The sequence below is a fragment of the Pristiophorus japonicus genome, chromosome 1, assembly GCF_044704955.1.
Source record: "Pristiophorus japonicus isolate sPriJap1 chromosome 1, sPriJap1.hap1, whole genome shotgun sequence".
Lineage (NCBI taxonomy): Eukaryota > Metazoa > Chordata > Chondrichthyes > Pristiophoridae > Pristiophorus > Pristiophorus japonicus.
In genome coordinates, this window is record NC_091977.1 from 468,820,075 (window position 1) to 468,845,340 (window position 25,266).

The window sequence follows — 25,266 nt, forward strand, 5'->3', positions numbered from 1 at the left end:
TTTAAGGTAGGGGATGACTATGATGAAACTTTGGAATGGGCAGAACATGTAAAAGAGTTAAAGTTAGAACAAAGAAGAGAAGATAGCAAAAATAGCAGCAGCTACGGTAGAGCTCCCCTGATAGGTTTTAACTTCAATCAGGAAGGCCACTTCAGTAGGGATTGCCTGCAGAAGAGGCAAGGTTACAGAAATTCTAGCGGGAAATGTTACAATTGTGGTAAACCTGGACACTTGTCCAAGGATTGCTGGAATAAGAGAGGAGGTGCAGGAAGGCGAGGCCCCCAACTTTTGCAGTATGTGGATGATTGCCTCCAGTACAGAACAACAACACGTACTAGCTTTAACTACAGTACTAAGAGCTCTACAGAGCGGGGATTAGAAATAAATCCTAGGAAGGTGCAGGTGGGAAGGAGCGAAGTAACATATCTAGGATACATAATATCACAAGGGAAGAGACAGATGCCCGAGGACAGAAAGGAAGCAATCCTACCAATGCCCAGGCCAGGAACCGTGAAAGGGGTCAGGCAGGTACTAGGGCTATTCAACTACTGTAGAAATGATGACCCAACCTATACAGAATCTGGTCAAAGGGGGGGAAACCCTGTAAACTGGAGCCCTGATCAGGAAATTGCGGTTGTAAGGTTAAAACAAGCTCTCAAGTGCTCCAGCCCTCAGATTACCCGACCAGAATCGATACCCACCACAGTAAAGATCATTACATGGGGACAGGCATAGGCCAGTGGCATAGTAATGTCAGGACACATACCCAGCATACCTTAGTAGAATTGCTTAACACAGGAAGGCTAAAACCCGTATCCGACACGCGAAGATGGGAAGCAATGCTCTTTTATCCCCCCCCCCCAATGGAACGGTAACAATAAAAGACAACTGTAACAACCCTGCCAGATGGATCATTATGCAGAGATGAGCATCAGTGTAGCCCAACAGGAGAAGACGAGGGAAGTAGGCTTGAGGCAGACATGGATCTATACGCAGATGGGTCTCGGCGCTATATCAACGGGACACCACGGACGGGATGGACAGTGGTAGATATACAGACAGTCGATATGCTTTTGGAGTAGTACATGATAGCCTGGAGCAGATGGGGATACATGACCTCAGGGGGAGGGCAAATTAAACAGGAGGAGATTGTTAAAAAAATTAGTGGAAGCCTCCCTCCTACCACAAAAGTGTCCGATAATCAACATCAACAGGGAAACGCATGGGCAGACAAGGAAGCCAAGCAGGTGGCGGAGACAGGTACACTGGCCGGGGAAGCCCAGGTCGGAGCATGTACAATCAGGCCTGAGGAAGGAAACATGCATAAGGTACAGGGAAAAGCCACTCCACAGGAAAAGGAGGGGTGGAAACAGAGAGGGGCCCAACAGGAGACTGACAGGGTATGGAGGAAAGATGGGAATTTATACCACGGGTATGGCTATACAGGTAGAGCCAACATGATAAGCTCGATGTCCAGATGTGGGTGGTGGAAGAGAATGGGTATAGAGAACCACTGTAGAAGGTGCTGATATGCGCAAAATACAACCCAGGGGGGAAAGTAAAAGTCAAAATGGAACATTAGCCCTGGCAGGAAGGAGCCTGGGAAAACTTAGATAGATTTTACTGGACCATTACCCAGCAACAAGAGGAAGACATACTGCCTAGTTATAATAGACCAATTTACGAAGTGGGTAGAAGCTTGCACCACTAGAAATCAAGGTACACACTTCACAGGGAAAATGAATAGAACCTTAAAAGCAGCTCTAGCCAAGGCAATAAGACTGCCAGAAGTCTTGGTTACAGGAAGTGAAGACGTAGGACCTTATAAAGACAGGATACGGAGGTTTGTGATGGAACTCTGTAAGCAGTTACATGACTTAAAAGCACAGGGTAGAGATCAGCAAGTAAGCAAGGACTTAGAGAACGACACTAAGGAACAGAAAGTCCAAATACCCCAAATAGGCAGTCAGGTGATGGTGAGGATGGTAAGGAACATATGTGCCTGCGTAGTTATAACATAGAAACATAGAAAATAGGTGCAGGAGTAGGCCATTCGGCCCTTCGAGCCTGCACCATCACTCAATAAAATCATGGCTGATCTTTCACCTCAGTAACCCTTTCTTGCTTTCTCTCCATACCCCTTGATCCCTTTAGCCATAAGGGCCACATCTAACTCCCCCTTGAATATATCCAACGAACTGGCATCAACAACTCTCTGCGGTAGGGAATTCCACAGGTTAACAACTCTCTGAGTGAAGAAGTTCCTCCTCACCTCAGTTCTAAATGGCTTACCTCTTATCCTTAGACTATGTCCCCTGGTTCTGGACTTCCCAAACATCGGGAACATTCTTCCTGCGTGTGATATCAAGAAATGGCTGAGTGCACTGGATACAGCAAAGGCTATGGGCCTCCACAACATCCCGGCTGTTGCGCTGAAGACTTGTGCTCCAGAACTAGCCGCGCCTCTAGCCAGGCTGTTCCAATACAGCTACACGCTAGCATCGATCAGACAATGTGAAAAACTTCCCAGTTATGTTGTGTTCACAAAAAGTAGGACAAATCTCATACAGCCAATTACCGCCCCATCAGTCTACTCTCAATCATCAGCAAAGTGATTGAAGGTGACGTTGACAGTGCTATCAAGCGGCACTTATTTACTAATTACTTGTTCACCGATGCCCAGTTTGGGTTCCGCTAGGACCACTTGGTTCCAAACGTCATACAGCCTTGGTCCAAACATGGAGAAAGGGCTGAATTCCATAGGTGAGATGAAAGTGACTGCCCTTGATATCAAGGCAGCAGTTGACTGAGGCCCCAGTAAAACTGAAGTGAATGGAAATTAGGGGGGAAACTCTCCATTGGCAGGAGACATAGCTAGCACAAAGGTTGTGCTGGTTGGAGGTCAATCATCATAGCCTCAGAACATCACTGCAGAAGTTTCTCAGGGCAATTTCCTAGGCCCAACCATCTTCAGCTGCTTCATCATAACGTCAGAAGTGGGTATGTTCGCTGCTGACTGCAGTGTTCAGTTCCATTCGCAACTCCTCAGTTAATGAAGCAGTCCATGCAGCAAGACCTGGACGGCATTCAAGCTTGGGCTGATGAATGGCAATTAACATTCGCACTACCCAAGTGCCAGACAATGACCATCTCCAACAAACCAGAGTCTAACCACCGCCCCTTGACATTCAACGGCATTACTATCGCCAAATCCTCCACCATCAACATCCTGGGGGGTCACCATTGACCAGAAACTTAACTGTACCAGTCACATAAGCACTGTGGTAACAAGAGCAGGTCAGAGGCGAGTGTCTCAGCTCCTGACTTCCCAAAGCCTTTCCACCATCTACAAGACACAAGTCAGGAGTGTGATGGAATACTCTCCACTTGCCTAGATGAGTGCAGCTCCAACAACATTCAAGAAGCTCGACACCATCCAGGACAAAGCAGCCCCGCTTGATTGGCACCCCATCCAACACCTTAAACATTCACTCCCTCCGCCACCAACGCACTGTGGCTGCAGTGTGTACCATGTATAAGATGCACTGCAGCAACTCACCAAGGCTTCTTCGGCAACACCTCCCAAACCTGCGACCTCTACCACAGGCAGCAGGCGCATGGGACCACCAGCACCTCCACATTCCCCTTCAAGTCACACAGCATCCTGACTTGGAAATATTTCGCCATTCCTTCATCGTTGCTGGGTCAAAATCCTGGAACTCCCTCCTTAACAGTACTGTGGGAGTACATTCAATACATGGACTGCAGCGGTTCAAGAAGGCAGCTTGCCACTATCTTCTCAAGGGCAATTAGGGATGGACAATAAATTCTGGCTTTGCCAGCGATGCCCACATCTCATGAACGAAAAAAAAACTTCTAGCCGGCCCCAGTCGGGGAGGGTATGTGGTACGGGGAAATGATTGGAAGGAAAAAAGAATAGGGAGATAAGTTATCAGCAAAAATCAAGATATATTAAATTTTTTGCTGTTTTCTGATATCCTCTGTTGAGAGAAAGAGACCAGCTAAATATTCAGCACTCTGAAGTAAATTGTCTCCCTCTAATTTTCTCCTCTCCTCTCTTCTGGAGACAGTGACTTCAGTATGTGAATTCACAATAAATCTGTTGTGAAAACATAGCTCAAGGAACCACATTAATGTAGTGATTAAGTTTAGACTATTAATCTCCTACTTTCAACATAACAAATATAACTATTAATGAGGAGGGATATTTTCACTTTTAAACTTATGTCAATTAATTTGTTATTTTCCAATAATGTAAAAGATTCATAGTAGGATTTGGCTACTTCTGTGTCAAGTGGCCACGATTAAACAATATCCTTAAGGGTCAATGCAAGGAGTGCCTCAAGCACTTACTGAAGTCTATACTATATTCACCAACATTGAGGCAGCGATAGGGTAAGCAGAGAGTGGAACATAGCTTCGCCCTGGAATTATTAATAAAACAAAAGTCCATTGCAAACTCAACATTTTATGAATTATTAATACGCCATCAATCACAAATAGCTACAGCTTCAAACATAGTGGTTTATAGGGTATTTACTAAAGCTACATTCTCGCCTATATTTCTTGTCTATATACCTGAACATCATTTGCTGGATTCCAGTCGATGTCATACAGAACCAAGCGGGACGCTCCAATCAGATTTAATCCGACTCCACCAGCTTTTGAGCTGAGCAGGAAGATGAAACACTGGCTGTGTTTGCTATTAAATGAATCCACAATTTTCTGTCGATGGCTTATGGGTGTTTGTCCATCCAGTCGGGTATAGCTATACCCAAAACACTTGCATATTTCTTGCAAGATGTCTAATGTTTGAGTATAATTTGAAATCAGCACAACTCTGCAAGAGAAAATGAAAATATGCACCTGTATAAATGGTGTGCTGAGTGGTTGTTTTTCTTGTATAAACAAACTTAAGTGCCTGTACAGTATCTTATACATACAAGTGCAACTTTTTGAGAGAAAACAGTATCCTGAATAAGGAATTTTTAACTAAAAAGCCGTGAGGGTAAACTTTTTTAATTTGCACTCCCGGTGCAGTGATAGAAGTCAGCATGCTCTGCAGGATTCTCCATCCATCAAAATTAATGGATGAAAAATCTTGCAGGGCCCATTGACTGTTGTGCCTGAATTCCTGATGTGCATTCAGGTCACATGAAATTAGAAGCCGGGAATAAAAATTTGTCAGATTTACCTCATGACATTTATAAATATAGTGCATCTAAAACCAATTTCAGTTTGGGACAATCAAACTATCACAAACTTGACTTGATTTTTATAGTGGGTGTAATATTACTGTGACTATATCTATTTATAAACTAGCAACAATGAACCATTCAATTTTGCATTCCTTTGTTTATTTCTATTTTTCCATTAATTTTTATTTGAACAATGATTTTTGTGGAGAGGTTAAATTGATTGGAGGGGCTTAAAAGATGAATCTACACTGGTACAGATAGTCATTATTCCGCCATGCATGACTACTTTGCTCCCCCTTGTGGCCAGTTTTCCTATAGCTTAAATTCATTACATATTTTGCTTCCAAAGATGTACCTACCTACTTTGTGTACTATCAAATTATTGCCTTGTATACATTTCATCCAGTAAATCATTTCAATATAGCAAGGAGCTGTGAGGAGGATGTTAAGAGGCTGCAGGGTGACTTGGACAGGTTAGGTGAGTGGGCAAATGCATGGCAGATGCAGTATAATGTGGATAAATGTGAGGTTATCCACTTTGGGAGCAAAAACATGAAGGCAGAATATTATCTGAATGGTGACAGATTAGGAAAAGGGGAGGTGCAACGAGACCTGGGTGTCATGGTTCATCAGTCATTGAAAGTTGGCATGCAGGGACAGCAGCAGGCGGTAAAGAAGGCAAATGGCATGTTGGCCTTCACAGCTAGGGGATTTGAGTGTAGGAGCATGGAGGTCTTAATGAAAATGTACAGGTCCTTGGTGGTGCCTCACCTGGAGTAGTGTGTTCAGTTTTGGTCTCCTAATCTGAGGAAGGATGTTCTTGCTATTGAGGGAGTGCAGCAAAGGTTCACCAGACTGATTCCCGGGATGGCGGGACTGACATGTGAGGAGAGACTGGATAGACTGGGCCTGTATTCACTGGAGTTTAGAAGAATGAGAGGGGATCTCATAGAAACATATAAAATTCTGACTGGACTAGACAGGTTAGATGCAGGAAGAATGTTTCCGATGTTGGGGAAGTCCAGAACCAGGGGCCACAGTCTAAGGATAAGGGGTAAGCTATTATGACCGAGATGAGGAGAAACTTCTTCACTCAGAGTTGTTAACCTCTGGAATTTTCTACCGCAGAGAGTTGTTGATGCCAGCTCGTTAGATATATTCAAGAGGGAGTTAAATATGGCCCTGACGGCTAAAGGGGTATGGAGAGAGAGCAGGAAAGGAGTACTGAGGTGAATGATCAGCCATGATCTTATTGAATGGTGGTACAGGCTCGAAGGGCCGAATGGCCTACTCCTGCACCTATTTTCTATGTTTCTATGTTTCCTACAATAACAACTTCCTCCATTTATTTAATTCCTTTAACATTGCAAAATGTCCCAACGCGCTTAGCAATAAAAACATTTTAGATACCGAGCCACAGAAGGAGTTATCAGGACAGATGTCCAAAAGCTTGGTCAGAGGTAGGGTTTAAGGAGCATCTTAGAGGAGGGGAAAGAGGTAGAGATGCAGAGGTTTAGAGATGGAATCCCAGAGCTCAGGGACAAGGCAGCTGAAGGCACGACTGCCAATGGTCAAGTGATTAAAATCGGGGGTGCACAAGAGGCCAGAATGGGAGGTGCACAGAGATCGTAAGGGCTTGCAGGGCTGGAGGAGGGTAGAGAGATATGTGGGGGGAGCGAGGCCTTGGAGGGATTTGAAAACAATGATGAGGATTTTTAAATTGAGCCGGTGTCTGAACGAAAGCCTGTGTAGGTGCAAGCACAGGGGTGATGGGTGAACGAGATGTGGAGAGTGTTAAAATATGGGCAGCAGAGTTTTGGCTGTGCATAAGTTTATGCAGGGTGGAAGATATCTCTGTAATCTCCTCCAGACCCACCACCCCTCACGAGATATCTGCGCTCCTCTAATTATGGCATCTTGAGCATCCTTGATTTTAATCGTTCAACCACTAGTGGGTGTGCCAAGGCCTTAAGCTCTAAAATTCCCTCCCTAGACCTCTCTTTCCTCCTTTAAGATGCTCCTTAAAACCTACCTTCATCTCATTTCTCCTTATGTGGCTCGGTGTCAAATTGTATTTCATAACGCTCCAGTGAAGCGCATTGGGACGTTTTACTACGTTAAAAAAAAAGTTCTGGCGAAATTAATGGGACTGAAAGCCGATAAATCCCCTGAACCTGATGGCCTATATCCTAGGATTTTGAAAGAGATGGCTATAGAGATAGTGGATGAATTGGTTGTCATCTTCCAAAATTCCATAGATTCTAGAACGGTTTCCACAGATTGGAAGGTAGCTAATGTAAGCCCACTATTTAAGAAAGGAGGAAGAGACCAGTTAGCCTGACATCAGCAGTAGGGAAAATGGTAGAATCTATTATTAAGGATGTGGTAACAGGGCACTTAGAAAAGAATAAGAAGATTGGGCAGAGTCCACATGGATTTATGAAAGGGAAATCATGTTTGACAAATCTGTTAGAGCTTTTTGAGGTTGTAACTAGCAGAATAGATAAGGGGAGACCAGTGGATCTGGGGCATTTGGATTTTCAGAATGCATTCGATAAGAATGCCACACAAGAGGTTATTGAACAAAATTAGGGCTCATGGGATTGGGATTAATATAATCGCAAGGATTGATGATTGGTTAATAGACAGAAAACAGAGAGTAGGAATAAACAGGTCATTTTCAGGTTGGCAGGCTGTAACTAGTGGGGTGCCGCAAGGATCGTTGCTTGGGCCCCAGCTATTCACAATCTATATTAATGATATGGATGAGGGGACCAAATGTAATATATCCAAGTTTGCTGATGACACAAATCTTGGTGGGAATGTAAGTTGTGAGGAGATTTCATGGGGATATAGACAGGCTAAGTGAGTGGGCTAATGGAATATAATGTGGAGAAATGTGAAGTTACCCACTTTGGTAGGAAAAATAGAAAAGCAGAGTATTTTTTTTAAATGGTGACAGATTGGGAAATGTTAGTGTTCAGAGGGACCTGGGTGTCCTGGTACACGAATCACTGAAAGTTAACATGCAGGTACAGCAAGCATTTAAGAAAGCAAATGGTATGTTGGCCTTTATTACAAGAGGATTTGAGTATAAGAGTAAAGATATCTTACTGCAATTATATAGGGCGCTGATGAGACCGCACCTGGAGTATTGTGTACGGTTTTGGGGGCCGAAATTCACGTCCGCAAGAAAGCTGGCAGACCTCCCGACTTTTTGGGGCCATCACTGCCCAAATTTTTTCGGCGGGCCACCGATCGAAAGTCACAAAAAAAAAAAAAAAATGGGTTCCTGCGCTAATGAGCGGCTGCAAACGCCACTTTGCAGCGTTGTAGGTGTTTTGATTGAAGTGGGATCACCACGGAGAAATTCAGCATCTTGGTAATGTGGATCTACCAAGCCAGCTGCTCCCTGGCCTTCTTAAAGGTCAGGGATTGCAGCTAGGCCCCGAGGAGGGAAAGAGTTTACTTTCAGGATGGCTGGTGCTAGAGGAGCAAGGAGGGCAAGCCGCTTTACCGATGCCGTGCTGGAGATACTTATGCAGGGTGTCACGGGCAGGAGGAGACTACTGTATCCAGATGTGGGGAGACCAAGTCGAGAGGTCTTAAGCAATGCATGGAGGGTGATTGCTGGGGAGGTCTCAGGCACCTCTATTCATGAGAGGTCTCCCATGCAGTGCAGAAAACGATTCAACTATATCATCCGTCTTATGAAAGTGAGTACCTCTTCCACCAACTGCTGACCTTGCATCTGCGAGCCTCTCCTTCAACATTCTCTTATTTCCCATCCTCACTGTTTGCCGTATATGTGTGTGTGTGTTCTCACAATGGAGGCTCCCTTTCATCTCATACTTACAGCTGCATGTCAGGGACAAACACTTGTGCACTTATTTCTGATGAGTCACTGTCAAACGCGAGGGTCTATGGAGCGTCCTCCTCCGTTTCGGAAGCCCCCAAAAGTTCGACGACGACATGCAGGCCGTGATCCTTACCAACGGATCCATTACAGACCCAATCCACGTCCGGACCAGGGTCAAACAGGACTGCATCATCGGCCCAACCCTCTTCTCAATCTTCCTCGCCGCCATGCTCCACCTCACAGTCGACAAGCTCCCCGCTGGAGTGGAACTAAACTACAGAATGAGTGGGAACCTGTTCAACCTTCACCGTCTCCAGTCCAGGTCCAAGACCACCCCAACATCTGTCGTCGAGCTACAGTACGCAGACGACGCTTGCGTCTGCGCACATACAGAGGCTGAACTCCAGGACATAGTTGACGTATTTACTGAGGCATACGAAAGCATAGGCCTTACGCTAAACATCAGCAAGACAAAGGTTCTCCACCAGCCTGTCCTCACCACACAGCACTGTTTCCCAGTCATCAAGATCCACGGCGCGGCCCTGGACACCGTGGACCATTTCCCTTATCTCGGGAGCCTCCTATCAACAAAAGCAGGCATTGACGACGAGATCCAACACCGCCTCCAGTGCGCCAGTGCAGCCTTTGGCCGCCTGAGGAAAAGAGTGTTTGAAGACCAGGCCCTCAAAACTGCCACCAAGCTCATGCTCTACCTGTCCTCCTGTGTGGCTCAGAAACATGGACCATGTACAGTAGACACATAGAAACATAGAAAATAGGTGCAGGGGTAGGCCATTCGGCCCTTCTAGCCTGCACCGCCATTCAATGAGTTCATGGCTGAACATGCAACTTCAGTAGCCCATTCCTGCTTTCTCGCCATACCCCTTGATCCCCCTAGTAGTAAGGACTTCATCTAACTCCTTTTTGAATATATTTAGTGAACTGGCCTCAACAACTTTCTGGGGTAGAGAATTCCACAGGTTCACCACTCTCTGGGTGAAGAAGTTTCTCCTCATCTCGGTTCTAAATGGCTTACCCCTTATCCTTAGACTGTGACCCCTGGTTCTGGACTTCCCCAACATTGGGAACATTCTTCCTGCATCTAACCTGTCTAAACCCATCAGAATTTTAAACGTTTCTATGAGGTCCCCTCTTATTCTTCTGAACTCCAGTGAATACAAGCCCAGTTGATCCAGTCTTTCTTGATAGGTCAGTCCCGCCATCCTGGGGATCAGTCTGGTAAACTTCACTGCACTCCCTCAATAGCAAGAATGTCCTTCCTCAGGTTAGGAGACCAAAACTGTACACAATACTCCAGGTGCAGCCTCACCAAGGCCCTGTACAACTGTAGCAACACCTCCCTGCCCCTGTACTCAAATCCCCTCGCTATGAAGGCCAACATGCCATTTGCTTTCTTAACCGCCTGCTGTACCTGCATGCCAACCTTCAATGACTGATGTACCATGACACCTCAAGTCGCTGGAGAAATACCACCAATGATGTCTCCGCAAGATCCTGCAAATCTTCTGGGAGGACAGACGCACCAACATTAGCGTCCTCAACCAGGCCAACATCCCCAGCATTGAAGCACTGACCACACTTGATCAGCTCTGCTGGGCAGGCCACATAGTTCACATGCCAGACATAAGACTCCCAAAGCAAGTGCTCTACTCTGAACTCCTTCACGGCAAACGAGCCAAAGATGGGCAGCGTAAACGTTACAAGGACACCCTCAAAGCCTCCCTGATAAAGTGCAACAGCCCCACTGACACCTGGGAGACCCTGGCCAAAGACCACCCTAAGTGGAGGAAGCGCATCCGGGAGGGCACTGAGCATCTCATCGCTGAGAGCATGCAGAAATCAAGTGCAGGCAGTGGAAAGAGCATGCGGCAAAACAGTCTCACTCACCCCTTTCCTCAACGACTATCTGTCCCACCTGCGATAGAGACTGTGGTTCTCGTATTGGACTGTACAGCCATCTAAGGACTCATGTTAAGAGTGGAAGCAAGTCTTCTCTGATTCCGAGGGACTGCCTTTGATAATGGAGATGACGATGACTCACCAACCATTCTTTGTTTTGCAGGCTAAACTGGTTCATAATAGAGCCGAGCAAAGGGAAATGGTGTGGCGAGGCAGACATCGAGGTCCTCACACCTTTGGATAAGAGGGTTGAGGCACTCGTGGGTGGATGTAAGAACATAAGACATAAGACATAAGAAATAGGAACAGGAGTAGGCCATTGTGCCCCTCCATTCAATGAGCCTCCTCATCTTCAGGTGTTACTGATGGCTCAAACTCCAGCAGCTGACCCCTCATGAGGGCCAGGTTGTGCAGCATACAGCAGACCACCACGAATATGGAGAGCCGTTCAGGAGAGTACTGCAAGGCACCACTAGACCGGTCCAGGCAACATAACCTCTGCTTGAGATTCCCAATGCAGTGCTCGATGATGCACCTGGTACCAGAATGAGCGTCGTTGTAGGTATGCTCGGCCACTGTCCTGGGGTTCCTAAGTGGAGTCAGCAGCCAGGTGGACAGGGGATATCCCTTATCGCCAAGCAGCCATCCACAATCCTGATTTGACTCGGTGAAGAGGGTCTGGCGCAGAATGAAGGAATCATGGCTGCTGCCTGGGTACCTGGCGTCAACTGCCAGGATCCAACGCTGGTAGTCATACACCAGCTGCACATTGTCAACCGCAAGGGATTCCACTCCCTCCAAGATCTCAGGCCAATGTGTGTGCAGTCAATCGCACCCTGCACTCTCGGGAACCCTGCAATGCGAGCAAATCCAGTCTGCCGCTCCACCTGCTTCTCCCTGGTCATCGGGAATGAGATATAGTCCTCATCTCCTATACAGTGCATTGGTGACCTGCCTGATGGAGTGATGGGGAGAGAATTGTGAAATATTGGAAATGTCTGTGGTCGCAGACTGGAAAGACCCTGTAGCATAAAAGTTCAGAGCTATGGTGACCTTGGTGTCAATGATCAGAGCAGTCCTGAGCCTTGTGTGAGGCTCCAGATCTTGGCGCAGGACATTGCAGAGCTCCCTCAGTACGTCCTTTCTAAACCTGAGCCTTTGCAATCATTGCTCATTATCATGCTCCAGGAAGGAGAACGGACGTCTGTAGACCCTTTGACAGTAGGGCCTCCTTTCCCCAGGTCTGTGCTGGCCACCTCCCATGGCAGCTGGATGATCGCCTTCTTCCTGTTCTTCCTCATGTTCGGGAGCCTCTGCAGGCTTTTGCCGGCAAAACTCCTGGCCCAGTAAGTGGTGCGGGGGGGGGGTCAGCGTACCTGACCCTCCTCTTGATGCCATCTCCTCCTGGCCTCCCTCTCTATGTGGTGGCCTGAATACATCTGTAGGCCCTTCTGGATGTTGGGTAGGCATGGCTGCTGCCTCCCTTGCCCGCTGCCTCTCCACACGTTGCTGACTGCGCCGCCTTCTCCTGCGTGCCTTCTCCTTCTATTGGCGAGAAAGCAGGAAGGGGGTATTGAAGTTGCATGTTCAGCCATGAACTCATTGAATGGCGGTGCAGGCTAGAAGGGCTGAATGGCCTACTCCTGCACCTATTTTCTATGTTTCTATGTGCCGCCCTGCATCTGACAAGGTGTACAAGGTGCTCGCTTGCCAACACTGATCCCATTGTGTGTGAAGGCTGCACTCTGATACGCAGGCTGCTGTGGAGCACAGAATGAGGCCTAAAGTTTTCACCAAAAAGACCCCCGATCGCGGGAACCCTCCGTTCTTCTCCTCCAGAGGCGTCAAGTAGTACGGCAAAGTGTACCGACCCAAAAAGCTGGCAGGGCATTATCCAAGAAAAACCTCACATTTTATACCTGAATATGGGTGACGTGGCCACATAGCAGTGGTGCGCACTCTGATGACGTCATCATGGCCACAAGCCCCTTGCCGCGGCGGAAGTCCTCACCGCTGAAAAACATCCCGTGCTGAATATGTGTCGCAGGGGCCAATCGACCGGAATGTGGCAGTCAACCGATTTTGTACAATGGCCACCGAAAACCCGCGGTGACGATCCTTCCCGGGACCCTGAATTTCGGCCCCTTGGTTTCCTTATCTAAGGAAGGATATACTTGCCATTGAAGGAGTGCAACAAAAGTTCACCAGACTAATTCCTGGGAAGGAGGGAGTGTCCTATGAGGAGAGATTGAGTGGACTAGGATTCTCTAGAGCTTAGAAGAATGAGAGATGATCTCACTGAAACATGCAAAATTCTTATAGGGTAGATGCAGAGAGGATGTTTCCTCTGGCTGAGGAGTCTAGAACCAGGGATCACAGTCTCAGAAAAAGGGGTCGGCCATTTAGGACTGAGATGGAGAAACTTCTTCACTCAGAGGGTGGTGAGGTGAAATATGAGGTGATACCTTTTGGAAAAAAATAAGAAAGTCTGGAATTCTCTACCCCAGAAGGCTGTGGAGGCTTAGTCTTTGAGTATATTCAAGACAGAGATCGACAGATTTTTGGATATTAAGGGAATCAAGGGATATGGGGATCAAGCAGGAAAGTGAAGTTGAGGTAGATCAGCCATGATCTCACTGAATGGCGGAGCAGACTAGAGGGGCCGAATTGCCTACTCCTGCTCTTAATTCTTATGTTAAATACAAGTTGTTGTTGTTGTAGCAGTTTTCAGACCAGAGGGATATAAACAGTGCTGTCTCCAGGTGGTCAGTGTAAGCAACATCTAGAGGACATTGACAGATTAATAGATTGGGCAGATAGATGGTGATTGGAGTTTAATGCAGAAAATATGAGGTGATACATTTTGGAAAAAAATAAGAAAGTGAAGTATATAAGTTGGTAAAACATTAAAGGAACAGAAGAGCAGTGAGCCTGAATCATTCAGATACACAAATGTCATACATAAAGCTGTTAAAAACATATTGGCTACTAGATTTTAGTAATAGGGACAGAGAATATAAATGCAAAGAGGTAATGTTAAACCTTTACAAATTAATTAAGTTGCAATTAGAATATTTGTCTGGAATTTCTGAAAGGGTTCTCCCAATCGTGCATCTTTTCTCTGAGGTTTCTGCCCATCTTCTTCCAAAGTTACAGTGGATGGTCAGGGAACCCCCAGAGAAATTCTACCACATTATGTCCAGTTTTGGACATTCTACTTTAGAATCATAGAATAGAATAGAATCATAAAACAATACAACATAGGAGGGGGCCATTCGACCCATCAAGTCTGCACTGGCCCTTTCAAAGAGCAATCCAGTTACTCCCACTCACCCATATCCCTGCAATTTTTTCTCCTTCAAATATTTATCTAATTTCCTTTTGAAGGCTACTGTTGAATCTGTATTCACCACGCTATCAGATAGTACATTCCAAGTCCTAGCCCACTCATAACGTAAAAAAGCTTTTCCTCATGTTGCCTCTGGTTCTCTTGCCAATCACCTTAAATCTGCACCTACTGGTTATCGACCCTTCAGCCATTGGGAACAGTTTATCTATATTTACTCTATCTAAACCTTTCGTGGTTTTAAACAACTCCATCAAATCTCCTCTCTGCTCTGAGGAGAACAACCCCAGCTTCTCCAGTCTATCCACTATAACTAGAAAGGATGCCAAGAAGAGATTTTCTAAAACAAGGCTCGGGATGAGAGGCTTTTGTTTTGTTATATGGAGACACTAGAGAAATTGGGGCTCTTGGGAGGAGTGTTGATAAAGGTGTACAAAATTGTAAGGGTTTTTGATGTAAATTGGAAGTCAGCAACTAGAGGTCTTAAATTTATCACCACCAAAAGAATGAAGGAAGAATTTAGGAGAATGTTTTAAGAGAATGTCATGACATGGAATACTCAACCAGAAACAGTGGTGGAAACAGAAACCATAATGGCTTCAACAAAAAATATCTTTAAATGGATTGGGGAAAGGGCAGGAGAATAGAACTAAAGGTTAGCTCTTTCAAAGAGTTGACACAAGCACAATGAGTTGAATGGCCTACTTCTGTGCTGTAAAATTCTATTTTATGTTAACTAGCTGTCAGCAATCAAGGTATACTTATTTTGTGGCGAGATAGCAAATATTTTCAAAGCATTGATTTTTAACAGTTATATACTTTGGTCAAGGAGAGAAGGAAAATAAACTTGCTTTAAAAAGAAAAGTAGCAAATCTTGGTCCAGTATGCACAAATGTTTTCATAGCTACCATTAATTCAAATGTAGAATTTTTCTTCCCTACCTTTCAGCTGAACTCTGTGCATGAATGCCTGCTAAAAGATCCATCAGTACTTGTAGCTTCCCCGAATCCTTTGCAGTAAATCTGTCCGGTTCATAGCACATCGGAAATATGCCAATCAGATCATTGTAAGGGCTGATTTCCAACTGGTGGTCAAAATTGGGTTTTGTGGAGTGATTCTCCTTTCCCTAAGACAATAAAGAAACAGAAACAATTTACCTCATTGTTACAGGCTTTTAGTTATAAACTGAGTTGGTTCTCATTCATTTATAAAGCATTGATATGGGGGCATTGCACTTGAGTGTGATGCTGTCACACTTGATGTCCACATATGTGCACAGTACTCAGTATAAACAGTAGATCAAATTTGACACCTTCTCCTGGCTCAGCACTAGCTTCCAGCAGAGGAGGGGGTCATTTTGCCCAGCGTGTCTGTGCCGATCTTTGCTTGGGCAAACTCGAAGGCTTGGATAAATACTGGGGCGGGTTACTAAGGTGCAGGGGAGGTTGCGGGGTTTTGGATGGGAAACCCGAAAGTCTGGGTTTCCCCACATGCTGTGGAGTTTTAACTCCACAGCGTGTGTCTTTTGGCCCAGACGGGTTTCCCGCCCAGAAGTCAGACTGATTAACACACTTGGCTTCCAGTCGGGTGGGGAGAACTCCGGAACAGGCCGCAGGACCAGGTAGGTTCTGGTTGTGGGGGGGGGGGGGTGGGTGGGGTGGTGGTGTGGTGGGCAGGGGTCCGATCTCTGATCTGGGGTTGGGGGGGGGGGAATCCAATCCCTGAGGAAGGGAGTCCGATCCCCTGAACTTGGGGGCCTCTATATGGGGTGGGATCAGATTGAGCGGGGGAGCTTGTGGGGCCGGGGATGGAAGGCACACCTGCGCCTCCAAGCCCACAAGCAGTGCTGTAAAGGCACTTATCTTCTCCTCAAAGCTGTCCTCGCCTTGCTTTAGCTGCCAGTTTTCCCTGAGGCCTGGGAAACCCGGCCACCCATAGTAAAACCTACAAAGCAGGTTAAATCAGAACCTTCCTAGCCTTATTAACATATAAAAAGACTTGGATTTATATAGCGTCTTTCACGACCATTGGACGTCTCAAAGCACTTTACAGCCAATGACGTACATTTGGAGTGTAGTCACTTCTGGGAGCAGGTTGGCAGCCCACCCCGTAAAACCTGAAAGTTGGCGAGTTGGAGCCAACTTCCCAACATGCTTGGAATTTTTCCCGCTTTAACCCATCACCTGCACCCAATCCCACATACTCATCCATGTTAAAATTCCCCCCTTAGAATCCATAATTTGAGATAAAAGTTAGTGAGCATTTAGAGATGCATGGGATGGTCAAAGACAATCAGCACAGATTTGTTTTGAAGGCGTCATGTTTGACAAAGTAAAAAAATAGCCTTTCGAAGAGTGGCCAATTGAATAAATATAGGGAATGCAGTAAGTGTGGTTTATATGGATTTTCAGTCGGTATTTGATAGATGCCTCATAGGCAATGCTCCCTCTAATTTTTGAGGAGGTATGCGTCCCTTTAAGGGTCTGCATGGCCCATTCAAACATCCGCGCTTATGCTTTTTTTTTACCCAATGAGAAACCGGCAAGCGGCCTGCAAGGGAGCTTCAGTTGGCTGCAGGGCTAAACAAGAACATTGCTCGTGGGAAAGTTGTTGCAAAAATTTAGGCGTATGCTTGAAGAGAAATTATAACAGCATGAATATAAAATTGGTTAACTAACAAGAGTTAGGGCTAATGAGTAATACTTGGATTGGAGAAGGATTAAACGTGTGTACCCCAGGTCAATGCTGAGTCCACTTTTGACCATAGAGATCACAATATCGAAATGATCTAGACACAAAAGTAAGGATTTGGCAAACAGCAAGGTGGACTGCAGAAAACCCATCAAGACATGTACATGTTAGCAGATTGGGCAGTTCGTGGCAGATGCAACTTAATATGCATAAGTCTGATCGCCAACTCCCGTCCTTAACGTTCCCCACTTCATTTCTCAGAACTGATTCAATCAGTGCTTCTTTCTTTGTTGGGACTAGAAATATATTGATCTAGTGAGCAGTCTTGGATAGAAACATAGAAAATAGGTGCAGGAGTAGGCCATTTGGCCCTTCGAGCCTGCACCAGCATTCAATAAGATCATGGCTGATCATTCACCTCAGTACCCCTTTCTTGCATTCTCTCCATACCCCTTGATCCACTTAGCCGTAAGGGCCATATCCAAATCCCTCTTGAATATATCCAATGAACTGGCATCAACAACTCTTTGCGGTAGGGAATTCCACAGGTTAACAACTCTCCGAGTGAAGCAGTTGCTCCTCATCTCGGTCCTAAATGGCTTACCCCTTATCCTTAGACTGTGACCCCTGGTTCTGGACTTCCCCAACATCAGGAACATTCTTCCTGCATCTAACCTGTGCAGTCCCGTCAGAATTCTGTATGTTTCTATGAGATCCCCTCTCATCCTTCTAAACTCCAGTGAATACAGGCCCAGTCGATCCAGTCTCTCCGCATATGTCAGTCCTGCCAGCCTGGGAATCAGTCTGGTGAACCTTCGCTGCACTCCCTCAATAGCAAGAACGTCCTTCCTCAGATTAGGAGACCAAAACTGATCACAAGATTCCAGGTGAGGCCTCATTAAGGCCCTGTACAACTGCAGCAAGACCTCCCTGCTCCTATACTCAAATCCCCTAGCTATGAAGGCCAACATACCATTTGCTTTCTTCACCGCCTGCTGTACCTGCATACCAACTTTCAATGACTGATGTACCATGACACTCAGGTCTCGTTGCACCTCCCCTTTTCCTAATCTGCTGCCATTCAGATAATATTCTGCCTTCGTGTTTTTGCCACCAAAGTGAATAACCTCACATTTATCCACATTATACTGCATCTGCCATACGTTTGCCCACTCACCTAACCTGTCCAAGTCACCCTGCAGCCTTTTAGCGTCCTCCTCACAGCTCACACCGCCACCCAGCTTAGTGTCATCTGCAAATTTATAGATATTACATTCAATTCCCTCATCCAAATCAGTAATGCATATTGTAAACAGCTGGGGTCCCAGCACTGAGCCCTACGGCACCCCACTAGTCACTGCCTGCCATTCTGAAAAGGACCCGCTTATTCCGACACTCTGCTTCCTGTCTGCCAACCAGTTCTCTATCCACGTCAGTACATTACCCTCAATACCATATGCTTTAATTTTGCACACCAATTTATTTTGTGAGACCTTGTCAAAAGCCTTTTGAAAGTCCAAATACATCACATCCACTGGTTCTCCCTTGTCCACTCTACCAGTTACAGCCTCAAAAAATTCCAGAAGATTTGTCAAGCATGATTTCCCTTTCATAAATCCATGCTGACTTGGACCGATCCTGTCACTGCTTTCCAAATGTGCTGCTATTTCATCTTTAATAATTGATCCCAAAATTTTCACTCCTACTGATGTCAGGCTAACCGGTCTATAATTACCTGTTTTCTCTCTCTCTCCTTTCTTAAAAAGTGGTGTTACATTACCTACCCTCCAGTCCATAGGAACCGATCCAGAGTCGATAGACTGTTGGAAAATGATCACCAATGCATCCACTATTTCTAGGGCTACCTGCTTAAGTACTCTGCGTTGTAGACCATCAGGCCCCGGGAATTTATCGGCCTAAATATATTCAAAAAGGAGTTAGATATAGTCCTTACTACTAGGGGGATCAAGTAGTATGGCGAGAAAGCAGGAATGAAGTTGCATGTTCAGCATTGAATGGTGGTGCAGGCTCGAAGGGCCGAATGGCCTACTCCTGCACCTATTTTCTATGTTTCTATGTCTATGTTTCAATCCCATCAATTTCCCTAACACAATTGCCCGACTAAGAAGGATTTCCTTCAGTTCCTCCTTCCCACTAGACCTCGGTCCCCTAGTATTTCTGGAAGGTTATTTGTGTCTTCCTTCGTGAAGACAGAACCAAAGTATTTGTTTAACTGGTCCGCCATTTCTTTGTTCACCATTATAAATTCACCTGAATCTGACTGCAAGAGACCAACATTTGTTTTCACTAATCTTTTTCTCTTCACATATCTATAGAAGCTTTTGCAGTCAGTTTTTATGTTTACAGCAAGCTTCTTCTCATACTCTATTTTCCCCTTCCTAATTAAACCCTTTGTCCTCCTCTGCTGAATTACAAAATTCTCCCAGTCCTCAGGTTTGCTGCTTTTTCTGGCCAATTTATATGCCTCTTCCTTGGATTTAACACTATACTTAATTTCTCTTGTTAGCCACGGTTGAGCCACCTTCCCAGTTTTATTTTTACTCCAGACAGGGATTGCTGAAGTTCATCCATGTGATCTTTAAATGTTTGCCATTGCCGATCCACCATCAACCCTTTAAGTATCACTCGCCAGTCTATTCTAGCCAATTCACGTCTCATACTATCGAAGTTACCTTTCCTTAAGTTCAGGACCCTAGTCTCTGAATTAACTGTGTCACTCGCCATCTTAATAAAGAATTCTACCATATTATGGTCACTCTTCCCCAAGGGGCATCGCACAGCAAGATTGTTAATTAGTCCTTTCTCATTACACATCCCCCAGTCTAGGATGGCCAGCTCTCTAGTTGGTTCCTCGACATATTGGTGTAGGATCCATCCCTAATACTCCAGGAAATCCTCCTCCATCGCACTGCTACCAGTTTGGTTCGCCCAATCGATATGTAGATTAAAATCGCCCATGATAACTGCTGTACCTTTATTGCACGCATCCCTAATTTCCTGTTTGATGCTGTTCCCAACCTCACTACTACTGTTTGGTCTGTACGCAACTCCCACTAGCGTTTTCTGCCCGTTGGTATTCCGTAGCTCCATCCATACTGATTCCACATCATCCAAGCTTCCTTACTATTGCATTAATTTCCTCTTTAACCAGCAACGCCACCCACCTCCTTTTCCTTTCTGTCTGTCCTTCATAAATGATGAATACCCCTGGATGTTGAGTTCCCAGCCTTGGACACCCTGCAGCCATGTCTCCGTGATGCCAATTATATCATATCCGTTAATTGCTATCTGTGCAGTTAATTCGTCCACCTTATTCCAAATACTCCTTTGCATTGAGGCACAGAGTCTTAAGGCTTGTCTTATTAACACCCTTTGCCCCTTCAGAATTTTGGTGTAATGTGGTCCTTTTTGCTTTTTGCCTTGGGTTTCTCTGCCCTCCACTTTTACTTTTCTTCTTTCTATCTTTTGCTTCTGCCCCCATTCTACTTCCCTCTGGCTCCCTGCATAGGTTCCCATCCCCCTGCCATATTAGTTTAACTCCTCCCCAAGAGCACTAGCAAACACTCCCCCTAGGACATTGGATCCGGTCCTGCCCAGGTACAGACCGTCCGGTTTGTACTGGTCCCACCTCCCCCAGAACCGGTTCCCATGTCCCAGGAATTTGAATCCCTCCCTGCTGCACCACTCCTCAAGCCACGTATTCATCTTAGCTATCCTGTGATTCCTGCTCTGACTAGCACGTGACACTGGTAATAATCCTGAGATTACTACTTTTGAGGTCCTACTTTTTAAATTTAGCTCCTAGCTCCCTAAATTTGTCTTGCAGGACCTCATTCTGTATTTTACCTATATCGTTGGTACCTATACGACAACTGGCTGTTCACCCTCCCTCTTCAAAAGATTCTGCATCCGCTCAGAGACAGCCTTGACCCTTGCACCAGGGAGGCAACATACCATCCTGGAGTCTCGATTGCGGCCGCAAAAACGTCTATCTATTCCCCTTACAATAGAATCCCATATTGCTATAGCTCTCCCACTCTTTTTCCTCCCTTCCTGTGCAGCAGAGCTACCCATGGTGCCATGAACTTGGCTGCTGCTGCTTTCTTCTGATGAGTCATCCCCCTCAACAGTACCCAAAGCAGTGTATCTGTGTTGCAGGGTGATGACCGCAGGGGACCCCTGCAATACCTTCCTTCCACTGCTCTTCCTGATGGTCATCCATACCCTGTCTGGCTGTGTACCCTTTACCTGCGGTGTGGCCAACTCACTAAACATGCTATTCACGTCATTCTCAGCATCATGGATGCTCCGGAGTAAATCCACCCGCAGCTCCAGTGCCGCAATGCGGTCTGTCGGGTGCTGCAGGCGGATGCACTTCCTGCAAATGTAATCGTCAGGGACACTGGAAGCGTCCCTGACTTCCCACATATTGCAGGAGGAGCATAACACGTGTCCGAGCTCTCCTGCCATGACTTAACCCTTAGATTAACTTAATTTGGCAACAACAATGCTAAAAGGTTACTTACTGATAAAGAAAGGAAAAAGAAAAACTACTCACCAATCACCAGCCAATCACTTACCCCCTTGACTGTAACATGACCTTTTGATTTCTTACATTATGCATTATAAAAACATTTCCCACTTTGACCATATACATTACCTTTATTCCAGTCCAACTTGGAATTGTTAAAATAACCAATATTATCACCCTACTGTTTTTATACTTCTCTGAACTCTCAGCAAATCTCCTCTCCAGCTCATTTTCACGCATTCTGAGAATTGAACCATTTCCTATGCCATTCCTTAACTCTAGCCATCTGTATTGTCTTAGTGCAACCCCCAAAACAACTTTATATTCTAGCATAGTGAAAGAATCCTTTACTGAAATTGCCACACAGCCCTTTTATTCCTCCACATTTCTCCTGAAAATATCATAATCATAGAAACATAGAAAATAGGTGCAGGGGTAGGCCATTCGGCCCTTCTAGCCTGCACCGCCATTCAATGAGTTCATGGCTGAACATGCAACTTCAGTACCCCATTCCTGCTTTCTCGCCATACCCCTTGATCCCCCTAGTAGTAAGGACCTCATCTAACTCCTTTTTGAATATATTTAGTGAATTGGCCTCAACAATTTTCTGTGGTAGAGAATTCCACAGGTTCACCACTCTCTGGGTGAAGAAGTCTCTCCTCATCTCGGTCCTAAATGGCTTACCCCTTATCCTTAGACTGTGACCCCTGGTTCTGGACTTCCCCAACATTGGGAACATTCTTCCTGCATCTAACCTGTCTGAACCCATCAGAATTTTAAACGTTTCTATGAGGTCCCCTCTCATTCTTCTGAACTCCAGTGAATACAAGCCCAGTTGATCCAGTCTTTCTTGATAGGTCAGTCCCGCCATCCCGGGAATCAGTCTGGTGAACCTTCGCTGCACTCCCTCAATAGCAAGAATGTCCTTCCTCAAGTTAGGAGACCAAAACTGTACACAATACTCCAGGTGTGGCCTCACCAAGGCCCTGTACAACTGTAGCAACACCTCCCTGCCCCTGTACTCAAATCCCCTCGCTATGAAGGCCAACATGCCATTTGCTTTCTTAACCGCCTGCTGTACCTGCATGCCAACCTTCAATGACTGATGTACCATGACACCCAGGTCTCGTTGCACCTCCCCTTTTCCTAATCTGTCACCATTCAGATAATAGTCTGTCTCTATGTTTTCAGGAATATAATTTCCGTCGCAATTTTGGTTAGGCTGAGAAACAGGCAAACTGCACTCACACCCAAAGTAGTTGGGTGTTTACTTAAATATGAGACAACCAACTTAAAAAAGAATAAACCCACAATACAAACTTGAACTGTTTTCCCCTTATAAGGACTATACCTGGTACATGATAGAACATAGAACTTTCTTTGAATATATATTAAAGATGAATTCAGTACAAGATTCCAATAATCAACATCACTGGTTCTCATTTTTACCCAGAACTGTATGTAATTCCTGACCACCAAGACATTAATTTAATTACATAATGCATCATTCACAATTAAGGCACAAATATGCAATGCAGAACTGTGAATGTTATTTATGTATTCTGCTTATTTAATTTAAAATTAAAAAGTGAAATCTTCTAATCTGATTTAAGTCAGAAAAAATGTGATGGTTCTCAACCTGTGTATGTGTGTGTGTGTGTGTAAAACTGTGAACATGCGAGAGAAGCAAAGAGCAAGCATAATACGAAGAGATCAGCCATGTTGATGCATATTGTGGAGGAAATGTATCCAGTTTAGTTTCCTAAGGACTCCTACAAAGCTTAAAGTAACTCACACTGCTGAGGTTCCTAATGTAATGCATTGTTTAGCCCATGGGACTCCCCGACTCCCCTGTGCAGTTGTGGTTAGTGGGACAGATGTCTTTATATGGAGTTGATTAATGGACTGATTTAAAAAATACGACCCAAGTCCCAGCAGACTTCCAAAAGTAACTACAGGACATGGAAGAAAAACACTGAGTAGCCCAATGGACTAAACATTCAATCTTAATAACAAGGGTTTACTTAAAAATATATAACCTCTCCAGGCAAGAGTGCTCCACAAGTACATTTTCCTATTCAATTTACAATGTTTCTTTGAGAACATATCAAAAAATGTTATGGAGTGAAGAGAGTGATTAAATGGGCTCTCTATAAGTGAAGGAGACATAAACAATGTGTCTAGGTCAGCATATATTTGAGAGAGTTATAAGGAAGCATATTGTTAACATTATGGAATGCAATTAATTTATTTTTACATTTTCAGGGCTCATACCAAGCTCTGAAATTGTGCATTTTATTTACTTAAGCCTCTGACCTTCACTCTGTGCTGCGAGCTTCTCCCAGTAACTAAGCCAAAACTAGCACTTCAGGCCAGAGGTCAAATACACAGTTCATGGTCTCGATCTCCGCAGGCACGAACAAAAAAATTTAAACAGATCACATTTCAAGAATGACATTTGGTGAGCAGAGAACTGAATTCCCTTTTAACTCCCTGGCTTATAGCTAACTTCTAGTTACTCACTCGTACAGAACTCTTACTATGCACACACCTTTTAATATAAGTATTTGCCATCTTTTTCCCCCCCTTTCCTCTCTGGGCTCACAAAAAGATTGATAATGTGCTCCCAGGCCCCCAGCGATGTCCTGCTGAACTGATCTCCCTGGGGTGGCTTTCTCTCTTACATCCTACGTTAATGCCTGGTTTCTGCTTAGTAACATGGCTGCTTCGGGAAAGGGGGAGGAGAGAAAATCAAATCTGCATCTCACACCACATATCCTTCGATAAAATACTTTTTTGTGTGGTTAGTAAAGATAGTATTAAAATTATTAACTTAAAAAGCATAAAATATATTTTCTAGACATTGCAGCTTTAAAAGGCAGCTCCCAGAGATTTCCATTTCTGGGTCACATTGTTTGCAGTTCTTGTTAAGTGGATTTCAAAACCATTCTTGGCCAAGCAAATTCTTTAGATATAGCTAAACACATCACAACATGATTTTCTTACAAACATGTCTCACATATTTATTACTGGCTCATAGGGAGTTAATGCCCATGTGCATTTCAAACAAAACCAATACCTTTATTGAATTAAAGAGGAGTGTAGGGTGATTGCAGAGTTTTTTCAGTAACCCTATGCATAATAAGTGGTAACTGTTCTCCAGCTTTCCCTGTAGGCAAGATTTCACTGCATGAGACGCCAGCAGTTTGTGATAGAGTTCAAGCTGCAGTGCAGCCGGGCGGCAGAAGATAATCCATTCAGTCTTTGGAGGGAGGTAATTGTTAATGATGTCCTGTGTGCGCCGAAGTATGAAGAGCCCAGTTAATCGGCAAAGCTCTGTTGCCCTCTCTTCACCCAACTGCTTTTCATCCTAAAGACAAAAAGAAATGGCAAAAGAGCAAAAGCTGGAATGTTGAGCTGTAGAGGAAAGAATTCCTGAATTGATGGCTTTTCTAACAAGACTATTGTTTATTCTCCAGCTTTACAGGCCTATCTATGTGCATTTTTGAACAAGAATTTGAATAGTGGTATAAGTTAAACTTGGACGGTGCTGAAAATTCTTTCGTCCACAAAATCCTTCTGTGACATTCTTAAATGGTCAACTTGGCTTGGAACCCAATTTAATAAAAACAGATTGATTTGTTTTAATTGAAGGTCATCATCATAGGCAGTCCCTCGG

General features: G+C 44.9%; 1 protein-coding gene across 9 annotated transcripts in view; it reads right to left on the reverse strand.

Moving 5' to 3' along the window:
• Positions 1-25,266, reverse strand: part of rad54b (RAD54 homolog B) — a 298,314-nt gene that overhangs the window by 27,566 nt on the left and 245,482 nt on the right. For 8 of the 9 annotated variants that reach the window (XM_070894097.1, XM_070894106.1, XM_070894063.1 and 5 more), the window contains 3 exons: positions 24,667-24,957; positions 15,286-15,470; positions 4,600-4,861 (listed from right to left, as the gene is read on the reverse strand). In XM_070894097.1, coding sequence (XP_070750198.1) covers positions 4,600-4,861; positions 15,286-15,470; positions 24,667-24,957 — 738 coding nt within the window. The remainder of the gene's footprint in view (positions 1-4,599; positions 4,862-15,285; positions 15,471-24,666; positions 24,958-25,266) is intronic. The other variant, XM_070894123.1, reaches the window with a different exon arrangement.